The sequence below is a fragment of the Amphiura filiformis genome, chromosome 20 (assembly GCF_039555335.1).
Source record: "Amphiura filiformis chromosome 20, Afil_fr2py, whole genome shotgun sequence".
NCBI lineage: Eukaryota > Metazoa > Echinodermata > Ophiuroidea > Amphilepidida > Amphiuridae > Amphiura > Amphiura filiformis.
The window spans coordinates 38,984,612-39,007,709 of record NC_092647.1 but is presented as its reverse complement, the minus strand read 5'-3'; the positions used below and the strand labels follow the sequence as shown (position 1 = coordinate 39,007,709).

Genomic DNA, 23,098 nt, shown 5'->3' with positions numbered 1-23,098 from the left:
TAAGATCTTCTCTGTTTTCATACAATACATGCTATACCCCGGTTTTTCACGGATTTCCGGGGTATGTAGTTCCATTATTTCGCATCTTCCGACCTCATATCATAGAGTGGTTCCGAGGAAAATTGACTCCTTTTATAGAAATGTATATACCCCGTACATATCATGTGCTTTTATTTACTTCAACTGGTTTTGATACTTTTGATGAAATGCATGGCAATCGAAATTATGTTTGTGTATAGGCCCTAATGTTTGAACAGATGCTAAAAACTGAGCCTAATTCACTTGAAGGTGCAACATGTGTAATGTCAGTATATAATATAATAGAATCAAATTCATTTTGTGAATTTTTTATCTATACTTAAGGCAGCTGTCGCACTCTCAGACATAATGTATAGTAATATTGCCATAACTACATAAATACAGAATTACTGCAAGAACAAAAAAAAAAACACTCTTTCCAAAATTCGTTTTTCTTAAGCTTGAGGCTCCATTCCAAAAACCGTTTTTTTTTTAAATCTTTTTGATATTGGGCTTATTTTTTAAAGATATTGACTATATATTAAGGCATCTAGTACACAGCCAAATTAATACATTAGTTGACACATGGGTTTGTCATTCAAGCATGCTGAATGCAGTAAGCAGATTTGTTTCATGGGGCGAATTTTGCAGTTGCCTAAAAGTTTGCCATTTGCCCACACGGACACTCAATAGCCTCGAATGCGAAAGCTCTATCGGTGAGTAAATTCTATGCTAGACTTTTCTAGCTTCGCGATCTCCCCACAAAAGAGTTTTGCGATTTACAAATGCACCCCCTCATGTTTCACCGTCCAATATTGCTATGAAAATTGATGACGCTATATTCAATGCGCGGCAATCCACAGGTGGTGTGCGCCACCAGAATAACCTTCATCCTGACATTGCCCTGTAATTTTTGTAATAATAGTAACAACTAGTGGCAAATGGTGGTCATAGACCGCAATCCTAGCTGTGGCATGTTGGTGTTGTGGAAGTATCTAAACCCTACAAAATGTTCCAAAAATGCTCCGTCACTGAGTTTGAGTCCCGTACTTCTTACAGATGTACAAAAAATGCAATTCTAAGATTTGACCCAAGATGACCTTTGAACAGAAGAGTCCTTACAACATTTGTTGGAAGAGTTAGAGGAATTCAAGTGGGACATCATTGGTTTAGCAGAAACAAGGAGAGAAGGGGAAGGTTTGGAAGAGATTGAAGGGGGAGCTTGGTTGTACAACAGAGGAGCAACATAAGATGACAAAAAGGCAAGAGGAGTTGGTTTCCTGATACATTCAAAAATCAAAGACAACATTATAGAGGTGAAGAGTTACTCAAATCGGGTCATCTTACTAAGACTTCAGCTAGCTGGAAAGGAAGAGATGTGCATCATCCAGGTATATGCACCAACATGACCAACAAGTAATAAAAAACAGTAAGCGTAGAAAGATAGGTCCAAATAAATAAATAAAGGGCCTACGAAGTAAAGCCTAAATAAGCATTTTACAAAGTGAGGGTAAAAATACATCTTGCATAATAAGTACAACTTAGCCAACAATTGACTTGCTTTTCACAGATTGCATTGTAAGGGCTCGGATAGCGACGTTTTTACGTATTTTTTTTTGTGGCACCTGAAAGCAAATCAGACACATCCTTCTGATATCAAATAATTTAGATTTTTATTAAATTCGCGATACTATACACATTTTATGGCAAATTATTAAAAATTGATATTTTTGAAATATAACAGTCCTCAAAGTAAATTGTATAAATCTAACGATATGCAGTAAATAGTAGGAAGTTGGGTTGAACAGCCGTCAATCATATGAAAATTGTGACCTTCATTATTAAAGATATAGATTTTTTCCTCAAAACACTAAAAAATGTAGGTCTTTTGGGGAAAAAATGTTTAAGTTCAATATGAAAGATCAAATTTTCAATTGAGTCGGCTTTTCATCCCAGCTACATAGGCCTATAGTTTAATTACATATCATTAGATTTATAAAGTTTATTTCGAGGACTGTTAAATTTGGAAAAATATAAAAAATATGAAATTTTAATAATTTGTATTATATCGCGAATTTCACAAAATCAAAATTATTATTATTTTTAGATATAGGGACAATCCTCGTATTCAGCATGTAATTCGATATGTCTGATGTGCTCTCAGGTCCCATAACAATACTGTGCAAATGTTGCTATCCGCTTTCAATTTATTGTATTAATGAAAATCATTTTCTTCTTGTTTTTCGTATCATTGTTTTGCATGAATGAAGTGATGATAACAATACCGCACTTTTCGCAAATACTTGCTTTTCAAACGTGCAATTGATATTAACACTACATTCGTAAATGCCAGTACTTTTTCCCTGAAAAGTATTTGCTTTTCAGAGAAAAGAGAAAGGCATTTACGAATGGCGTGTTATTGTGATCATCGCTCCATTCGTGGAAAATAATGGAGCGGTAAAACAATAGCGCGACGTCATAGGTGTGTATTAACGTGTCTTATCACACGGGTAAGAACTAATAAGATTGGAAGAATATTCTCAAGTATTAAGAATGTTTGATACTTGTGTGTTTCTCACCATGCTCAATGCATACAGAAAATACGATGGGCCGACACTTGAGAATGTTCTTGCAATCTTATTGGTTAATTCTTACCCCTGTGATATGACACGATATCACACACACACACACACATGTTGCACATTAGCGCATACGTGTCGATACTCGTACGCGCTATTTGAACCAATCGGGGGCGCATAGCAACGGGACTGATCGATTCTAAGTCCTGGGTAATTCCTTGTAAAATGTAGGATTTAATTTGATTAAAATTTGGTATACTTATGATTAACATATTTTATTGAAAAAATGCCCCCAATATAGACTTCTCCGTAGTCCGCTTGCCCATTTTGCATACTCTGGCCATTACATTTAAGCATAAAACTCTGATTTATATTGATTTGTGTGCAACTGATAGATTTTCACATCTGTATCTGATCTTTTCAGTCACCGCACTCCCTCTGTTTGTTAGCTTCCCAAGTGGACTACTGACTTTGCCTTGCGGTTAAGATTTTTAACACGGGACTCTATGGAGAGTTAGGCCAATTTCTGGCCTAACTAAAATTGGCCATGATGCAATGCATCTTTAAATGGATCTGCCTTGTGATTGGTCGCCCATATCTCGCTATTGTTTAAATCTTCCGGACCCGCGCCATTACCATTAACTACACCGTACACAACTAGGCCTATCTGTGGTATTTGCGGCGCTTTTGTGTTGACGCGAAAGTTAATCTCTCATCAAACATCTAGCGCGTCTTGTACCATACCATGCTTAGTACTTGTGGTTAATGGACTGATAAACAAGTATGCTTGACTGTGTGTTTTTAGAGAGCAAAGTCCCGGGGTTAAGTTCTGCTTAAAATTCAAAGTCCATAGTCGGATTTTCGGGGTTCGCTATCAATAAACTGGTAGATTCCAAAATCAGAATTGTTCAGTATTAAAGTGAGCCATTATAATTATGCAAGATAATGTTGCATTCAGTTACTTTTATTGTCACTAATTATCTGATATTTTTAACTCTTTATGACCATTTTACTATTGAATACTTTAAAGGTCCATTCAGTGATTTGCTCATCCGGACGATCGTAAAATTCATCAAAATTCAGATTTTGGTATCTTTGTCATTGTCATTGATGTGCTAACATAGCCTGCGAGTAGTTCAGCCGAAAGCCGTGTATTTAAGACAAAATAAGACATTTTACACAACTCTGTAATTTAGATACTGACAGTATCTAAATTAGCTACATGTATTTGAATGGGGCTTCAACTTCGTCAGTACTGCTGTTTTCTTTGTTTTTTGTCAAATTTGTCATTTCAAAAATACCAAATGGCAATTTGAATGACTTGTCCTTCACTTTTAAGCAATTTATAAACAATTTTAATTTTTTTACACTTGCGCTGGGATCACTGAATGGGTCTTTAATTTTAATAAACATCAGTATAATTTTGAGTTCAACGAAATGGGTTCATCATGACTAATAATAACATATTTTTAATAACATTCGACAATGGCATAGTCTACCCCCAATACAACATTAATTAATCAATTTATTAATTAATCATTTTTTCTTTTCATTTAACCACCTCTCCTCCTTATCTAGGATAATGGCTTCCTCGGGGTTGAAGAAGTATTCAGTATTCTTGTTACAGTGGATATAAACAGCGGAGTTTTGGGCTTCGCTGGAGCTTGGGCGCCTGTGTTGGTTCAAGCGAGCTCGTAGAGATCTCTACGATCTACAATCTCTACGAGCGCGCTTGAACCAACACAGGCGCCCAAGCTCCAGCGAAGCCCAAAACTCCGCTGTTTATAACCACTGTAACAAGAACACTGAACACTTCTTCAACCCTGAGGAAGCTATTTTCCTAGATAAGGAGGAGAGGTGGTTCGAGAGAGAGGAGTTAGAGAATCCATATGGGAGAGAGTGGAGGAGTCCGTCATTAACAGAAAGGGGGACTCCGCTTCCAGTTGTCACACGCATAGGACCCGGCGTTAAGAAACATTTCTCGCCGTCTGACGTCACAACATCTGACGTCATAACACCATCATCAATCAGATGCCTGATGAAGTCCGATGCTTTCGGACGCAACGTAGCAAAGTGAGTTGCAAAGTTTAGTTCCAGTATTAGATTTAATTTACAAAATAATTGTTTTGAACTACTGGATGAATAATCTACACCAAGATATAAAAGGAATACAGCTAAGGTTACCATTTCGGTTACTATTGTTAGGAAATAGTATATCATGGGGGGGGTGTTGCTGGCGCAGAATTATTTTAATCAGAATATAGCTTTGTATATTTAATTTTTATGGATTGTTTTCGAAACAGTGATATTTATTTCTTATGATTTACTTCATTTGTAAAGAAGACAAGAATAAAGAATCTGAACAAGTGTTATTTAGTGACTTTTTTTAATCAAGACTGAAAAAGATATGAATATAAGCATTTAGATAACAATGTTTTATACGAGACATACTAGTCCTACGACAAGACCACTTAACATGATTATTGAAATACGGTAGATCATAAGCACTAGAAGCTGTTATGAAGGTGTTTGTCTTTGTGTAGTGCTTATAAACAAAATTAATGACCTGTTTGCAGGGGCTATTTTAACGTACATCCTGGCACGTTTGTGCAGTGAGATTAAAAATCCGTGCAGCGACAATTAAAAATCCGTGCTTAAAATACTTCTATGCATTTTGACAAACTCAATAGGGATGCTTTAATTATAGCACTTACCGTATAGTCACTTTCAGGTAAAATTTCAAAATTTTCGCGTTGCGCACACTTAACATTTCATCACCCCTTTCCTTATGTTTCTCAAAAACTCCAATTTTCACAGGGCCTCATGCATATTATACACATAGTCTGCGAACCACTAGTATCTTCAACTCCCCCCCCACACACACGCACATTTTTCTAACGACAGTAATTACAACCTAAACTAGGTCTGGCAGCTTTCAATTTCCCAACGTGCATGCTATATAGGGGATGGTCCATGCAATCATTCCCCATGTTGACGCCTGTATATGGGTTTCTGACAAATTTAACCTCATATTTGGCCATTTTATCGTTTTGCGCTCTCCTCGCGTATTTGTTCCACTTTTGCATCATAGGCCTATTTGACCATTTTAGCTTCAATTGTGGAAAATAATTTGCGTGCTTATGCAAGATTGGCAACACGCACCGCACCATTCGCAAACACCGGTGATCTACTTACATCCTGTAGAAAGGGGAAAGTTGCGCCCCTGCTCGTAATACCGAGATAAAATTTACAAACATTTGCAATTTAATAGCATAATTTTTTTTGCAGATCATCGGAACGACTTCGTAAGTGTTACCCTTTTGGCCTTTTGAAAATGTATTTTTTAAATCTTGAAGTTCTTCCAAAATCAGAGATTTTAATTCTATCCTTTCTAAGTTATATAAATCATGAATATGAGTGCAGGGGTCCGATGCCTTGAAAGGGCCTAAATATAAAAACTTATGAGCTGCCAGGGGCTTTGAGGGGTCCTCATGAATATGCGCGAATTCACAGCATACAATGCACGGGGACTTTGACTGTTGATACATGGTCTGTAGTAGTTTGTGGTCTGGAGTCACAACTACTTGGTGCCGACTAGTCGACCCAGGCCTTAATTTTCTTAATTTCGAAATTACATCTAATTTGTGTGTAACAGTACTTTTTGTTTGCAGTCAGTTTAGTTCCCTATTGCCATGGTTGCTATATGAAACAGTGCATCTTTTACTTCAACACAGCTGTGTCAAATGTTAGAGTGGTGACGCATGCAGTACGTTCGCAAAGCCGCCATATATTTGGCCGACCCTCTAACCAACCACGTGCTGGAACTTTAACATCTTGCTTGTGGTAGCCTCCTCCACACTGCACATACATATCTTGGCCAATACAAAAGGCTAGCATACAGAACATTCTGGGCATATCTGGCAAGAATGAGACATATATAGCATCTTGATCCTCTCTTTGATCGTCACCACTTGTACAATTCATGTTGTTGTGATCAATAATCACCTCATGGACAGAGAAAGCATGGCTGCCACCACCTACTGCTCGGTAGCATTTTCCATCTTGGACAACCAAACCCGAGACACAGGGCAAATATAGCTCTTGATCAGTGCGTAGGGGACCGTGACAGGCCCTCAAGTACTTTTTGTGCTCAAGTGGAAGATTATGTATGTTGGGTTTGAAGGCATACTTTCTTAGAGCATGCCATGTGTTGCTGATGGGATCATACATCATCAGGTTGAATCCATCTCCAAACACAAGAATTTTGCCTTCAAAAGCAACAGCAGAATTTGGCCACACCCTGTAGACTGGACAAGGCATGGGTGTTATCTCGCGCCATACATCTTCTTTGATGGAGTACACCTCACATTTTTTCATGCTCTCCTGATATTCTACACCAAAGCCACCAATTGCATAAATGTGATCTCCAAGAGGTACCAAACAACATCTACCACGTCTATGTGTCATGGGGGCCAGTGATTTCCAACTTTTGTTTCCTACATCTAATGACACAAAATTTGGGGTTGCATGCATATGTGAATCCCTAGACTCCCAGTGACGGGCTACGTACAGTTGATGGTTAGCATCCACACAGCTATCGAACAAATTGATACATTGACGACAATTTCCATCTGGCATTATCGGAAGAAATTGTTCCAAAGGCTTCCAGGATTTTGTTCTATGCCCATGTTGTTTTTCTGTTATATCAAAGAAACTCCAATTGTAAACATCAACCATTGTCTGAAACAGATGGAAAAACAAGAAAACTGAACATTTCGATATGTTTATGTTGATCAAAATAGGTTCCTTTCAACTTAACTTAGGGTAATGCCATCTCATTTACCCAGCAAACGCAAAAGTGTTCTGAAAATATTTATTCAAAACGTTTTAATAACATTTAAATGTAGGGTTACATAAAGATTATGAATACACAACTTCACTGCCGTTGGCGGCGTTTGGCTCTGCTAACTCCAATTAGACCGGAGCGAAGCAGAAAACTTAAAGCGGGGCCAAAGATGTAAATTACATACTCCTAATTATGCAAAGTTAATTTGCCAAGTAACTATAAGGACTGTCTAGCTGAGACTTGGTACATACAGTACAAGTAAAATTGAAATATATTACGTTTAGCATTTTGCTCATTTTAATCTGCAAGTTAATTAGAGGCTACTAGGCCTAGAGTTCATTTTATTTTGTCAAGAAATTAACTTTTTCAAGAAATTTGCTTACCGTTATAGTTGATCTGGTTTCAAATAAGCTAGGATGTGATACTCTCAGTGCAGTGTCATCTGGTTTCTTGGAATCAAGTAGTTGCATCACTCTGTCAACCATCTGCCGACATTCTGGGATAGAATTTAACTCTGGCGACTCTAGAAAGGTCACAGTAATGTAGCCTGCTGGAACTGCTCCAAGTCGGATGCTTTGAAACAGTAGTGGTGCAAACGCTTTGCGAGCTTCCCAGTCATGCTTGAGCCATGCAACTATGATGTCAAACACCTTTAAAAGTAAATGTCAATGAATCAAGCATTATTAGCAGTTAATATACATGTTCATACTTTATGAGGTTGGAAGATGCAGATCGATCACCAACATTTCTACAGGATTCTAGAGGTCTCTTGCCTCTTCAGGTTTCCGACCAACATGCAACAATTCGGCAGGGTTTCTGAAGTGCTTCACAGTCATGACAGTGGCGTAGCGTCATAGGGGCACGGGGGGGGGGCACGTACTTCCCAATCGGTTGCAAAATTTAGAAAATCCAATAGGAAAATTGCCATAGCCTATGAGACTTCGGGAGCAAGTGCCCAGACGCCTCCCATGCACCTTTGCTGGTATGGGAGAGCTTCCAGCCTTTAGTGCCCCAAACAACAGCTAACACAGACAATCAATAGGCATGATAGGGTATATGCTAGAATGTTGGCAAAGGAAGAATTTCAGGAGCCAGAGCCAAAAGTATCCCAAAAAGCTTCTGCGAGATATCCCAGAAAAACAAATCATCCGATAGGGTTGATTTAAAATCAGTGATTTAAATCAAATGTTTGAATTTCCTGAATAATTATGAATAATTCAAAGCTGTTTTGGTTTAAAAATAATAATTTGCATTTTAGCCTATTTATGAAGTTATTTGCGATTTTAAATAACTTTACAGTTTCCCCAAAGGTATATAATACCTGTTACGGTCATTGAAATCACATTGATTTTCACATGATTAAATTTATTCAGGATTTTACATCATCAATATTTTGCATATAATGGAATAAAAATTTGTTTGATTTTATTTGCATAATTGGAATTTATAAAATCAAATACTTTCACATCAATATGTTATATTCCCAGTATTCAAGTATTGTGCAAACACAAAATGTTCCATTGCCCATACATGCAGACTCCTATCCTCTGTCACACTGACCATACCACTGGATGTACGATATTCTTACCTTTTTTTCATCCATTGCATTGAAGTCTTTGTCATTTAATGTCTCCACAATTGATTCACTGGTCATGCATTGGAGAAACTCTTCTGAGCCATCAAAATTCTCAGCCAGGTACTGCTTACATCTGGTCTTTAACCTGCCTAGCCCAAACACATCACTTTCAGGCATCATCTGTAGAACATCCTTCATGGTACACTGTTGGAAATTTTGCAGCAACAAGTGTTCACATCTGTTAACAACGAAGTTGTACTGCAAATAGTGAGCCATTTTTAAGACGTCCATAACAGCAGTGCAGGTTGCATTGGACGGAACATGAAGTTTGCCTGAACATAAATAATCAAGCAAAATTTGGAAGGCCTCTGGTTTGCCTGTGATAGTAGCTTCTGAAGCAAGGCTTTCTTGAAATCCTGATGTAAACATTCTGGACATGCTCTCTGGCATTACTTTTCTGCATTACGTCATCTACATGTAACATGTCTAAAATTAAACATAATGATACATGTATACTCAAGTCATCTCATATTTACATTTACTATATGGCTACCGTGGATTACGCAAGCTGCTGCATCTATATATGTCTTGGTTTTTCGGCATGTGCAAAGTTTTTCTTCAATATATGGTCAATTCCAGCCAAAGCAAGACAAAATTCTCTCTGGGGCCTTTTTAAAAATGTTTTCCTTTTCAACTCTAGACTTATCAAATGAGAAGATCATATCAGGTGAAAGTGCCATCGGATTGAAAAATAACTTTTCTTGCTAGACCAAATAAAGTGTTAAATGTGCATATGCATGTTACCCACGAATTTATACATTTTTCACCTGTTGTACGCCATAAAGTTTCACTTTCTTTAAGGGCTCTGGAATGCGCGTTTCGACAGTATTTTTTGTGGGACATGAGAGCACATCAGATATATCGAATTGCATTCTGAATACGAAGAATGTTCTTCTGATATCAAATAGATATGCATCCCCCAACATGCCCAAAGACCCAAAATTGTCAATTGGTCGTCAGCTTTTCATCCCAGCTACATACACTTTAAGTACATATCATCAGATTTATAAAGTTTACTTCGAGGATTGTTAAATATCAATTTTTAATCGTTTGCCATAAAATGTGTATTACATTGCGAATTTCCAAAAATCAAAATTATTTGATATCAGAAGGACATTCTTCGTATTCAGAATGCAATTCGATATGTTTAATGTACTCTCATGTCCCACAAAAAATACTGTCCAAACGTTCATACCCCATCCCTTAATATCTTTCAATATTTAACGTTTACTTTACCTCGTGTCATGCCAACTAATCTAAATTAGTTGCCAACTATGACGTGTGCCAACATCATCATTGTACTTTTCCAGCAGTCACGAGATCAAAACCACGGGGTGGGTGTACTTGCCCCAGTCTCCCCTACGTTAAATAAATAGTGGCTGTGTGGGTTTGAAAAATGTTCAATAATAGAGTCCAGACAAAATATTTGATGTCAAACCACATATATAATTTTAATTGCACAGCAAATAGTTTACACGAATTTTCTGTTATAAACCTTTGTCATTGTCTTCCTTTGTTTTCCGGCACGCAAAAGTTTTTCACTTCACACTTGACAAAGGTCTTTGACCAGAGGTCTATGACCGAAAATTGGTGTAAACTATTTGCTATGCAATTGAAATTATATTATGTGGTTGACACCTAATATTTTGCTTGGACTCTCTTATTTTTAATCCATGTCTTGTTTTGAAATGGAAAAAAAAACCTTTTCGCTGCAAATTGGAAGGGGAATTTACAGTGGGTTTCTCCGACACACACACACACAAAAATTCTTCATATTCAAGAATATTTATGATGCTCGTTTGTTGTGTAATGTGTAACTGTTTACTCCAGTAGTGTTTTGTTTTATTTGTTGCGATTTTTCCGGGTTTTTTTCTTTTTTTTTCTTTGAAAGTGAAAAAAAAATCAAATGCGCACAATTTTTCTTTCTATCTTTGTTTCTCTCTTTCAATTTGATAACGGTGTGCGTATAAAACTTTCAAGAGCCCGGAGTCAAGAGATGAAGTCATAAGGCTGCGATCACATAGAAGTATACTATTCGGGTATACGGTGCACGTTTTGCAGGTGCACGCGTATAGCTTAAATCGAGCAAGGCAATTTTCAATGGGAACGCATCGTTGTATTGCACACAAGCACCACGGGCCAATCAATAAAGCACACAGTGTAACAGGCACAATTGAATCGTTAAAATTGCAACTTTTCATTTTGGGGTTTGGAGGCGCATATCTTGGTCAATTCTTGCTCAATGTTCACGAACAGGGTGTCAAATGAGAAAGAAAAGTCCAATTAACAAAATGTATATTTCAGAATAATCCAAAAATATCAAGTTATTGAACAGCAAGGATGAATATAACTGACTAGTTTCTTTTTGTGCCTGGTGTATATACTAGTGGGACACTAGTCAATGATTAGTACCAAAGAATTCAATATCCTAACCATTATTCGGCTATTGTTCCTATTGTATAACGTGTCATTGCGCTAATCACCTTTTCAAGTGGACAATACAAAAATATTGATATGAATCTATCATTTCCTACGCAATCCTCGCCTTCTATTTTAAGCTAGTATTATATTTTATCATGATGATTATAACATACTACCAATATGCAATGAACAGATAAATAGTTTCCACAAAAAAGTACTAACACAAAGTAGGCCTAAATGATAATAAATAAATAATAATAATAAATAAATAAACAACCTATAAATAAATAAGCAATACATCATAAATATATGAATAACAGGAAGAATGATAGTTGGTAGCGTAAGAAATTAATATAAATACAGGTGTCACGCTGTCTATGGTCAAATACAGAAATTCGCTCCATACGTTCATGCTCATTTCAAGGAAATTCCTAGTTTCCCAGTAGGCTGCTCAAACTTGGAAATTCGGCTGTTTGAGCATGCGCATATCAAAGAAATTCCCATTTTGCGCACGCTGCTCAAAATCGGAAATTCGGCTGCTTGAGTAGCTGCGCAAACTAGGGAATTCGTTCAAATCGGGAAATCACTGAAATGAGCATGCTCAAAGTCGGGAAATCACTACTATGCGCATGCGCAAAACGGTGCGTCCTTTCTTGATATCCAGGGTCTCACATAGCTCGTTACTCATTTCGGCAACAAAATGGATATGGAAGTGACTTTGGGGTATATGCAAGGTCACTCAGTTAGCATGGTTAGTTTGACGTGAGTGACCATGTACATACCCCAAAATGACTTACAATATATTATAGAGGGCAGAATTAACCGTCCATTTGTTGCCGAAATGAGTAATGTAATTGTGGACACAGTTCTTGCTCTAAGCCCTCGATATGTACAGTACTTAAAGGGTATATAGCTGGGATGAAAAGCAATTAAAAATTTTGACCTTTCATATTGAAGATATACGTTTTTTGGTGTGAAATCCACATCTTCAATACGAAAGATCAACCTTTTCAATTGATTGTCGGCTTTTCATCCCAGCTACACACACTTTAAGTAAATATTAGATTTATAGAGTTTACTTCGAGGACTGTTAAATATCAAAAATATCAGTTTTTAATCATTTGCCATAAATGTATATCGCGAATATCTAAAAAATCTAAATTATTTGATAGACGTATTCAAAATGAAATTCGATATGTCTGATGTGCTCTCATGTCCCACAAAAAATATTGCCCAAACGCTCAAATGTTTAAAATTAACTTCCTTGATACTTATTTTGAAGCATAATTATGTTCAACAAAAGGAAATAAGGAATCAATACTGTTGATCGGTCACCCACCTTTGCACAGTATTTTTGTGAGACCTGAGACCACATCAGACATACATCATACCCAATTGCATTCTGAATACGAGGATTGTCCTAATATCAAATAAATGTGATTTTTGAAATTCGCGAAATAATATAAAGTTCTATTGCAAAATAATTTTTAAAAACTGATATTTTTGGACATATAACAGTCCTCAAAGTAAACTTTATAAAACTAATTAGCCTATGCACTCCAAGTGTATGTAGCTGGGAGGAAAAGCCGACATCATATGAATTTTTCGAATTGAAGAGATAGGCCTATATGAAGTTTCCAAAACGACCTAAAAATTTTAGGCAACAAAGTCGAATATGATTTACAGTAGATATCAATAAAAATAATAAAAATAAATTAAACAAAAAATAAAATAAAACTTACCTCGTGCTCGAACCCGTCTGAGTCTCGCATCCATGGTACTCCAAATTCGTATTTATAATCGCACCGACTTTGGAATTTTTAAGCGATTTATGAGAGTATTCCTCCCAACAGGAAGTATGCCAAGTAGGTAAGTAAAGTATACTCTCGAACTCGCACAGCTTTTGTACAAGAATTTGACTGGCCTCGATAAACATCCGCCAGTGAAATGCATTGTTGGTGGAATCTGACATAAGGGACGCACCATTTGATACTCGGGGGGGGGGGGGGAGGAAGTTGGTGTCGGGGAAAGATTTTTTTTTTTTTTTGCCGCCGAAAACTGCAATTTTTTTTAATTTCATGCATTTATACACAGTTAGGTGGGGAAAGTTTTTTTTGTTTTTTGTTTTTCTTTAGTGTTGGTGGGGAAAGTTTTGGGGTTTTTTTTGGCTCATGTAGTGGGTGAAGTTTTTTTTTTCAAAAACTTCCTACCCCAACACTGAGAATCTAATGGTGCGTCCCTAACGCGCGTTTACAATGGCGGAAAGGCGGAAATCCGTTTGATCGCCGTATTTTGTAACCGTCCTGTCCAAATGCCTTTCCTGGTCGCCAATGGTTTAATCGATTTCTGCAACGTATCAGGAAATGGTCACGGACTGGTTACACGGAAGTGGTGCTTGGAAGAAATAACAGTCAAAGATGATCGTCTCACAGGGGTTGCTGAAGACTCAGGAATTTCAATTGCACGAAAGCCTTCTATAAAGGCCGCTTTCTTCCATTCTCCCGCCACCATTTCTCTGATACCACGTTGCAGAAACTAAAACAATTTTGTGACGGGGTTTGTGACAAAATAGCCCAGACAAATCCCGGGGGGGGGATCACTCACATAAATGATCTGTACGCATGCGTGACCAAAAAAACAAGGAAAAGGGGGTGTTTTTTTAAACAAGGCAAGTTACGCGAGTGATGCATTCCCATGCATTTAGGGTCTAAAAACACTGATTTTCAAGAATAAGGGTAGTTTTCTGAAACTGAACAACTTGTTTGGGGTACCTTTTCAAATTTTTGGTAAATTACGAGTCCAAAAGGGTACATATTTTAATTTTATATTAAATTACCTTATTAAGGGCTGGGGTATGAACGTTTGGACAGTATTTATTTTGGGACATTAGAGCACATCAGACATATCGAATTGCATTCTGAATACGAAGAATGTCATTCTGATATCAAATAATTTTGATTTTTGAAATTCGCAATTTAATACACATTTTATGGCAAATCATTAAAATTGATATTTTTGATATTTAACAGTACTTGAAGTAAACTTTATAAATCTGATGATTTATACTTAAAGTGTATGTAGGTGGGATGAAAAGCCGACGATCAATTGAAAATTTTGACCTTTCGTATTGAAGATATGGATTTTTTTCCCAAAACACCAAAAAAAATTAGGTCTTTTTGGGAAAAAATCCATATCTTCAATATGAAAGGTCAAAATTTTCAATTGACCGTCGGCGTTTCCTCCCTGCTACATATACTTTAAGAATATATCATTAGATTTATATAATTTACTTCGAGGACTGTTATATATCAAAATTTGAAAATATCAAATTTTTATAATTTGTCATAAAATTTGTATTATATTGTGATTTTCAAAAATGTAAATTATTTGATATCAGAAAGACATACTTCGTATTCAGAATGCAATTCGATAGGTCTGAGGTGCTCTCATGTCCCACAAAAAATACTGTCGAAACGCAATAAACGCTCATTTTAGATCCCTTAAGGTTAGCCGAGAGTTTTTCATGCGCTTGATTTCAGAGGGGCGTAAGTTCATAACAGAAACAGCCATGAGAAAATGAACAAGCGTACCGGGACGTAGGCCTACTTACAATAGAATATCGATCCACGGTCAAGACATGAAGGGCGAATTTCTCGACGGGTGGCTTAGCAATTGGCTTGTCTAGCCTCAAGGCTTAAGAGGTCGTAAGACCAGGCTTAACTGAAAACGTATTTCCCGAAGCACGGCTACCATAGCCTCTAGGCTTCGTTAGCCCGTGGGCCAGGCTTGTAGGATTAGCCCCAGGCTTCAGTAAAATTTGCATTTCTCGAAATCAGTCTTCTGTAGCCGTAGTCTACGCAAGCCTGTTAGACCAGGCTTACAGCGGCTTTTCTTGGCCCTGCCTCAGAGCAGGTCTTAGGTCGTAAGCCTTGGTCTATTTCAATTTACAAGTTATTTAAATTGTAACGCAAAGTTTATCTTTCATATTTTTGACGGTCTTTCAATTAAAATAAGTAAGCAGTCGCGTAACTGGGGGGGGCAGCTCTTGCCCCCCCATGAAAAAAGGTAAATTAGGTCTACTTATTAATTAACCTCATTATTTGGTCATTTTAACCTTAAAAACTCAATTTTTAAGGTTAAATAAATTGCATTTATCTCACCTTTGTACCATTGGCCTATATGTCACCAGCTTTAATACCTTAAATATGGCATTTGTACCATAATTTTTTTTTTCAATCCCAGGTCCCCCCCCCCCCCATGTCAAAAAGAAATCTACGCCAATGTTCCGGGGACACATTCCAAGCAGATCCCATAACTCCCCAGACCCACTCCACCCCTTACAAACCCAAACAGCATGAACGATGCCTGCCCCTCATTTATTATGCCCCCGCTTTCCCCCACCCCACCCCCAAATGAAAATGTCTAGTTACGCCACTGTGGGTAAGTAATTGTTCGATGTAGTTGAACATTTCAGCATTTTATTTTAGTGTTCATTTGAGTTAGTTGAATTTTTTTAAGTAGCTGTTGCTATCATAAGACCTACATCATCATCATCATCATCATCATCATCATCATCATCATCATCATGAAGACCTATATGATACCACCTGTCCCTATCCAAGCCTTAATAAATTGATACTCGTACTTTTCATAAGTAGGCCTATTAAAATATTATTTTGGAGTGCCTATATTATACCAGGTTGGACATCAATTTAATACAATAGAAGAAGGACAAAATTGGTAAAGATATAGTAAATATTTGACACGAAACAATAATGCATGCAGTATTAAAACTGAATTTACGGATAAGATGCATATAATATTGCTATATCTTCTACTTAAATAATTATAAATATTGTACCAACAGATAACTTCATGTGAGATCTGAGAAGACTACTGATATCAGCAGTAGATCGCACGTTGGTTGCTTTCCTTTTTAGGGGAATCACAGATTCCTTTCCATTAGGCTTACAGTTTTACCCTTTTGGGGATGCAAAGAAAGAATCACGAGTATAAAGCATAGACGTATCATTCATACAAGTTGGACTCATAAAAAGTCAAGTGGAAATAAAATAATACATAAAAGGCACAAAAACAGACACAATATTCTTGCATCAAGTTGTGTACGGTATAAGCCCAAGCACAAGACCGCTGGTCCAGGCTAGTCTATGCGCCGGGAACATTGCGATAATGAGACGGCAACCTTGTTAGTACGGTAAACCGTGAGGACCACAGCTTATGTACATCTACCTCCAACAGCCTATACACCTATCCGACTTCGCCATTACTGCGGTGTCCCCGATGTAAAACTGCGGTGTCCCGAGGTCGGGGGTTCTATCCATTATTTATTGTGTGCTATACAGAATTGTACCCGGGAATTGTACACAACAGTGATATTCAATACACAATCATGAGTATTGAATTACGAATTAAATCTCCCGCTCTGGTACATCTGTGTTGCCGTCAATAGAGGGCCAAATACAGTAAACGCTTCTCGGATTGGTGTATACAATTAAGTCGCTGGTTGAAAGGGACGAGGTTGTCAAGCGTTAAGCCTACAAGGCCACTAAGACTAGGTTGAATTTGCGTTGAAGAAATCCGGCTAGAGTTAAGACTCGGGCTTCGAGAGCGGGCTAGGCTTAGTAGCCTCAAGGCCACCTTAAGACTACGGCTTAATAAGACTCCTGTCGGGAAACTCGCCCGAAAAGTCTATGAAACTTGGCTTAGCTCGTGCCCGGAGCTCGGATGCCGGGGGGGGGTGGCACAAGCCGTTTTCGGCAATTTTCACAAGGATTTTATAAATTTTAAAATTGATTGGGGGCACTTCGTCAAGCTACGCCCTGGAAAATGTGTTGATTTTGAATTTATAGCCTTGATATCTTTGATGAAATCAATGCTGCTATTCCCCTGATTACAATGTATAAAGGGTAGGCAACAACAACAAAATCAAAAAGCAATTAAATCGAATTTGGGATGAAAATCAACAAGACAGACTTAACAGGCCTACACATTTCTGAATTATATAAAGTGAAAAACAATCAATCACGATTCACTGCACTCAGCGAATCAATCAAATAAAACTAAAAAGAAAGGAGCAAGAAAGAATAAAGAAATAGTGAAAAGAGAAAAGAAAGAGAGAGAAAGAAAATGAACGAAAAGAAAGAAAGAAATGAAAAAAAAAGAAATGAAAAAAGAAAGGGAGAAAGAAAAGAGGAAAGAAAGGAAGTAAAAATGAGAAAAGAGAAAAAAAAAGAAAATACAGCCACACGGAGACTCGAACCCACAAAAATACTTCATATTAGATTCCCAGTCTAACGCTCTATCCACTCGGCCATAGATCAGCTTACGCAATTGACTGTTCTCAAAGCGGATGATATTTTTATAATTGGATGCAATTACATGATTACAATCGCGTCCGCATTATGGCTCTTAGAATAAACACGCATGTCGGCGCTGAAATTTTGAACGAACTGATGGAGGAAAACCGGGGGAAAACCTCGTTTTTTGCAAAACTAGCTTCAATTTGGAGTGAAAATCAAATGGAATAGCAATTGGCAGAATGTTGAGAAATAATGTAGGTATTCAGATGTCTAAATTAACGTCTCGTAATCAAGATATCGATAATTTCACACACCAGCTTTTTCTCAAGCAAATTCTACAAAATTTTCCCCCAAAACGGGCTTTTAAAATTTAATCGGTACTGTATTTGGTTCTTCCCCATGGCAACATTATTTCTTTGATCGATTTGTAATACAATACGAAAAAGAAGAAAACAATCGCTCGGTGTGGATTTATACGGAGCGCACATTTGAAAAAAACCTCATGGAACGTGTTTTTGATCTTGTGAACATGGTGGGTAAAAATGCTTTAAACGAAGGATTTTCAAATTTATTCTAATAATTTGTATATAACACACACAAAAATGTTAAGCTACATCCAATGCACCAATATTTCACTCGCTGCGATATTTGATTACTGAGAAAACTCTGTTTTAGAGAACAACTTTATACGTCTTTTATACGTTTTTTATACGTCTCTTTGTGTAACCTTAAGGGCCTAAATTTGCTGGTAGGGTAAAACTCGTTTAGGGGGTGTTTAAAGAAAATTTGGTCACGCATGCGTACACTATCATACTTGAGTGCCCCCCCTGGGAGACAAATTAAGAAAAATACGGGGTTTACTAAGGATGATAGGATAGCAACGTTTTTGCACAGATAGATTTATTGTGGGACCGGAGAGCACTACACATCAAATATCAAATTGCGTTCTGAATACGAGGAATTAGTCATACATACATAGTCTTGTTCAAGACGGTCTCTTATACTATGGCTAGCTAATTTCTTCAGGCCCCGGCCGCTTTATACAGCCAACAAAATCAACTAAACTTCTGCACTCACAGCTATTGCACTGTCAGTTTTATCTCTACTATCTATGATAGTACAAACCGCGATCTCGTCTGCGAAGAATATTTGAGCACCCCCATCGGTATAGAATCGATCACCGTCGCCCGGGCACCACGCGTCGTCGGTTGTTACTTACACGCGTAACAGCGTAACATACCCAGACAAACGAGAACCTAGACCTATGACTTTGACTCGCGTAGTGAAGCCGACACTGCTTAGCAACGAATTTGACAAGGACGCATACCCGGACGCAAACAAGCAGACATGTTCGCGTCTATGGAACATGTTGCATTTGAGGGGGCACACCACTAAATCAATGCGCCATTTGTGTAACCCTAATGAGTTCCGGTAAAAAACAGAAACTTTTTGAGGTATTTTGGGCTGGTCTGTAGACTTATTAATCAGAAAGAGTGGCGAATTTTAGCTTAAATAAAAGTGTAAAGCCTATACATAAATTTGAGTCGCCAAAAAGTCGCATTTTATAATTATTGAGAAAATAGGTCCGCGAATTAAAAAAATGGCAGAATCGGGTTTGCAGTCTTGAGAGCATGTCAAAAACAGGGAGGGCGCTGTTCGCGGCATCCTAGCGGGAAAACGAGATGGAAGAACCCCATACATTGAAACATATGTTAAACTTTCATCGATTTGCAATCGACTGGTCATCATAAAATATTTTAAAACGAGCCCAAAAGGCCTCAAAATGAGCAAAGAAAACCGGTGTTTTTACACGCGTTTCAATGGGAAGATTATTTAGTGGTGTGCGCCCTTCGAAGGGCCTAGGCGTAAAATCGTGCTCTTGAGAGATTCAGCCAAAATTGAAGTTGGCTTTCGATTAAATTGCGGTTTTTGATTTATATAGATAGTTTTTATGTTAGTGAATATATTTAATGCGTTTTAGATGCAAGTCGCGCTGAGTTTATTCTCTCAGAGGCCTTCAAAGTTAAAGAAACTGTCAAAATTGTGAGAAAACTAATATTTCTCAGATTTGAAGCAAAATTGTCTTAAGGTGACAAATCGGCACAAGTCTTTAAACCTCTCAAATCTTAATTATTTTATGGGGGGGGGTGATTGTTGTAAAATCATTAATATATAGACCTTTGCCATTATGAAACCTAATTTCTTTTCATTTTAAAGCGGTTTTAGCAGATAAACGGTCTAAAACTATATGTTGAGAATTGGTATTTAATGCAAATCTAGGGAAATAGGCACAAATGGTCAAAATGTTGAAAATGTGCACATTTTTGGCATGCACCATGTATCTTTGATAGGACATTTCTCTTGATGTGGATGTCACAGAGCACTCAAACCTTGAGTGTTTTACTCAAAACATTTTATATTTCAAGAAAAATATAAAAAATTCGATTTTATGAACATCATTATTCCTTGAAGGGGCACACCACTAAATCAATGCGCCATTTGTGTAACCCTAATGAGTTCCGGTAAAAAACAGAAACTTTTTGAGGTATTTTGGGCTGGTCTGTAGACTTATTAATCAGAAAGAGTGGCGAATTTTAGCTTAAATAAAAGTGTAAAGCCTATACATAAATTTGAGTCGCCAAAAAGTCGCATTTTATAATTATTGAGAAAATAGGTCCGCGAATTAAAAAATGGCAGAATCGGGTTTGCAGTCTTGAGAGCATGTCAAAAACAGGGAGGGCGCTGTTCGCGGCCTCCTAGCGGGAAAACGAGATGGAAGAACCCCATACATTGAAACATATGTTAAACTTTCATCGATTTGCAATCGACTGGTCATCATAAAATATTTTAAAACGAGCCCAAAAGGCCTCAAAATGAGCAAAGAAAACCGGTGTTTTTACACGCGTTTCAATGGGAAGATTATTTAGTGGTGTGCGCCCTTCGAAGGGCCTAGGCGTAAAATCGTGCTCTTGAGAGATTCAGCCAAAATTGAAGTTGGCTTTCGATTAAATTGCGGTTTTTGATTTATATAGATAGTTTTTATGTTAGTGAATATATTTAATGCGTTTTAGATGAAAGTCGCGCTGAGTTTATTCTCTCAGAGGCCTTCAAAGTTAAAGAAACTGTCAAAATTGTGAGAAAACTAATATTTCTCAGATTTGAAGCAAAATTGTCTTAAGGTGACAAATCGGCACAAGTCTTTAAACCTCTCAAATCTTAATTATTTTATGGGGGGGGGTGATTGTTGTAAAATCATTAATATATAGACCTTTGCCATTATGAAACCTAATTTCTTTTCATTTTAAAGAGGTTTTAGCAGATAAACGGTCTAAAACTATATGTTGAGAATTGGTATTTAATGCAAATCTAGGGAAATAGGCACAAATGGTCAAAATGTTGAAAATGTGCACATTTTTGGCATGCACCATGTATCTTTGATAGGACATTTCTCTTGATGTGGATGTCACAGAGCACTCAAACCTTGAGTGTTTTACTCAAAACATTTTATATTTCAAGAAAAATATAAAAAATTCGATTTTATGAACATCATTATTCCTTGAAGGGGCACACCACTAAATCAATGCGCCATTTGTGTAACCCTAATGAGTTCCGGTAAAAAACAGAAACTTTTTGAGGTATTTTGGGCTGGTCTGTAGACTTATTAATCAGAAAGAGTGGCGAATTTTAGCTTAAATAAAAGTGTAAAGCCTATACATAAATTTGAGTCGCCAAAAAAGTCGCATTTTTATAATTATTGAGAAAATAGGTCCGCGAATTAAAAAATGGCAGAATCGGGTTTGCAGTCTTGAGAGCATGTCAAAAACAGGGAGGGCGCTGTTCGCGGCCTCCTAGCGGGAAAACGAGATGGAAGAACCCCCATACATTGAAACATATGTTAAACTTTCATCGATTTGCAATCGACTGGTCATCATAAAATATTTTAAAACGAGCCCAAAAGGCCTCAAAATGAGCAAAGAAAACCGGTGTTTTTACACGCGTTTCAATGGGAAGATTATTTAGTGGTGTGCGCCCTTCGAAGGGCCTAGGCGTAAAATCGTGCTCTTGAGAGATTCAGCCAAAATTGAAGTTGGCTTTCGATTAAATTGCGGTTTTCTGATTTATATAGATAGTTTTTATGTTAGTGTATATATTTAATGCGTTTTAGATGCAAGTCGCGCTGAGTTTATTCTCTCAGAGGCCTTCAAAGTTAAAGAAACTGTCAAAAATTGTGAGAAAACTAATATTTCTCAGATTTGAAGCAAAATTGTCTTAAGGTGACAAATCGGCACAAGTCTTTAAACCTCTCAAATCTTAATTATTTTATGGGGGGGGGTGATTGTTGTAAAATCATTAATATATAGACCTTTGCCATTATGAAACCTAATTTCTTTTCATTTTAAAGCGGTTTTTAGCAGATAAACGGTCTAAAACTATATGTTGAGAATTGGTATTTAATGCAAATCTAGGGAAATAGGCACAAATGGTCAAAATGTTGAAAATTTGCACATTTTTGGCATGCACCATGTATCTTTGATAGGACATTTCTCTTGATGTGGATGTCACAGAGCACTCAAACCTTGAGTGTTTTACTCAAAACATTTTATATTTCAAGAAAAATATAAAAAAATTCGATTTTATGAAGGCGTAAAATCGTGCTCTTGAGAGATTCAGCCAAAATTGAAGTTGGCTTTCGATTAAATTGCGGTTTTTTTGATTTATATAGATAGTTTTTATGTTAGTGAATATATTTAATGCGTTTTAGATGCAAGTCGCGCTGAGTTTATTCTCTCAGAGGCCTTCAAAGTTAAAGAAATTGTCAATAATTGTGAGAAAACTAATATTTCTCAGATTTGAAGCAAAATTGTCTTAAGGTGACAAATCGGCACAAGTCTTTAAACCTCTCAAATCTTAATTATTTTATGGGGGGGGGTGATTGTTGTAAAATCATTAATATATAGACCTTTGCCATTATGAAACCTAATTTCTTTTCATTTTAAAGCGTTTTTTAGCAGATAAACGGTCTAAAACTATATGTTGAGAATTGGTATTTAATGCAAATCTAGGAAATAAGCACAAATGGTCAAAATGTTGAAAATGTGCACATTTTTGGCATGCACCATGTATCTTTGATAGGACATTTCTCTTGATGTGGATGTCACAGAGCACTCAAACCTTGAGTGTTTTACTCAAAACATTTTATATTTCAAGAAAAATATAAAAAATTCGATTTTATGAACATCATTATTCCTTGAAGGGGCACACCACTAAATCAATGCGC

At 37.0% G+C, this 23,098-nt stretch overlaps 1 protein-coding gene across 1 annotated transcript; it reads right to left on the bottom strand.

Annotated features, from left to right (window-relative positions):
• Positions 1 to 4,343: 4,343 nt before the first annotated feature.
• Positions 4,344 to 9,448, bottom strand: LOC140142302 (kelch-like protein 38). The gene is made up of 3 exons (XM_072164271.1): positions 9,032 to 9,448; positions 7,827 to 8,093; positions 4,344 to 7,337 (listed from the first exon to the last, which is right to left on the bottom strand). The coding sequence occupies exons 1-3, from the start codon at positions 9,446 to 9,448 to the stop codon at positions 6,318 to 6,320; spliced, it is 1,704 nt and encodes a 567-aa protein (XP_072020372.1). The 3' UTR covers positions 4,344 to 6,317.
• Between the last annotated feature and the right edge of the window lie 13,650 nt (positions 9,449 to 23,098).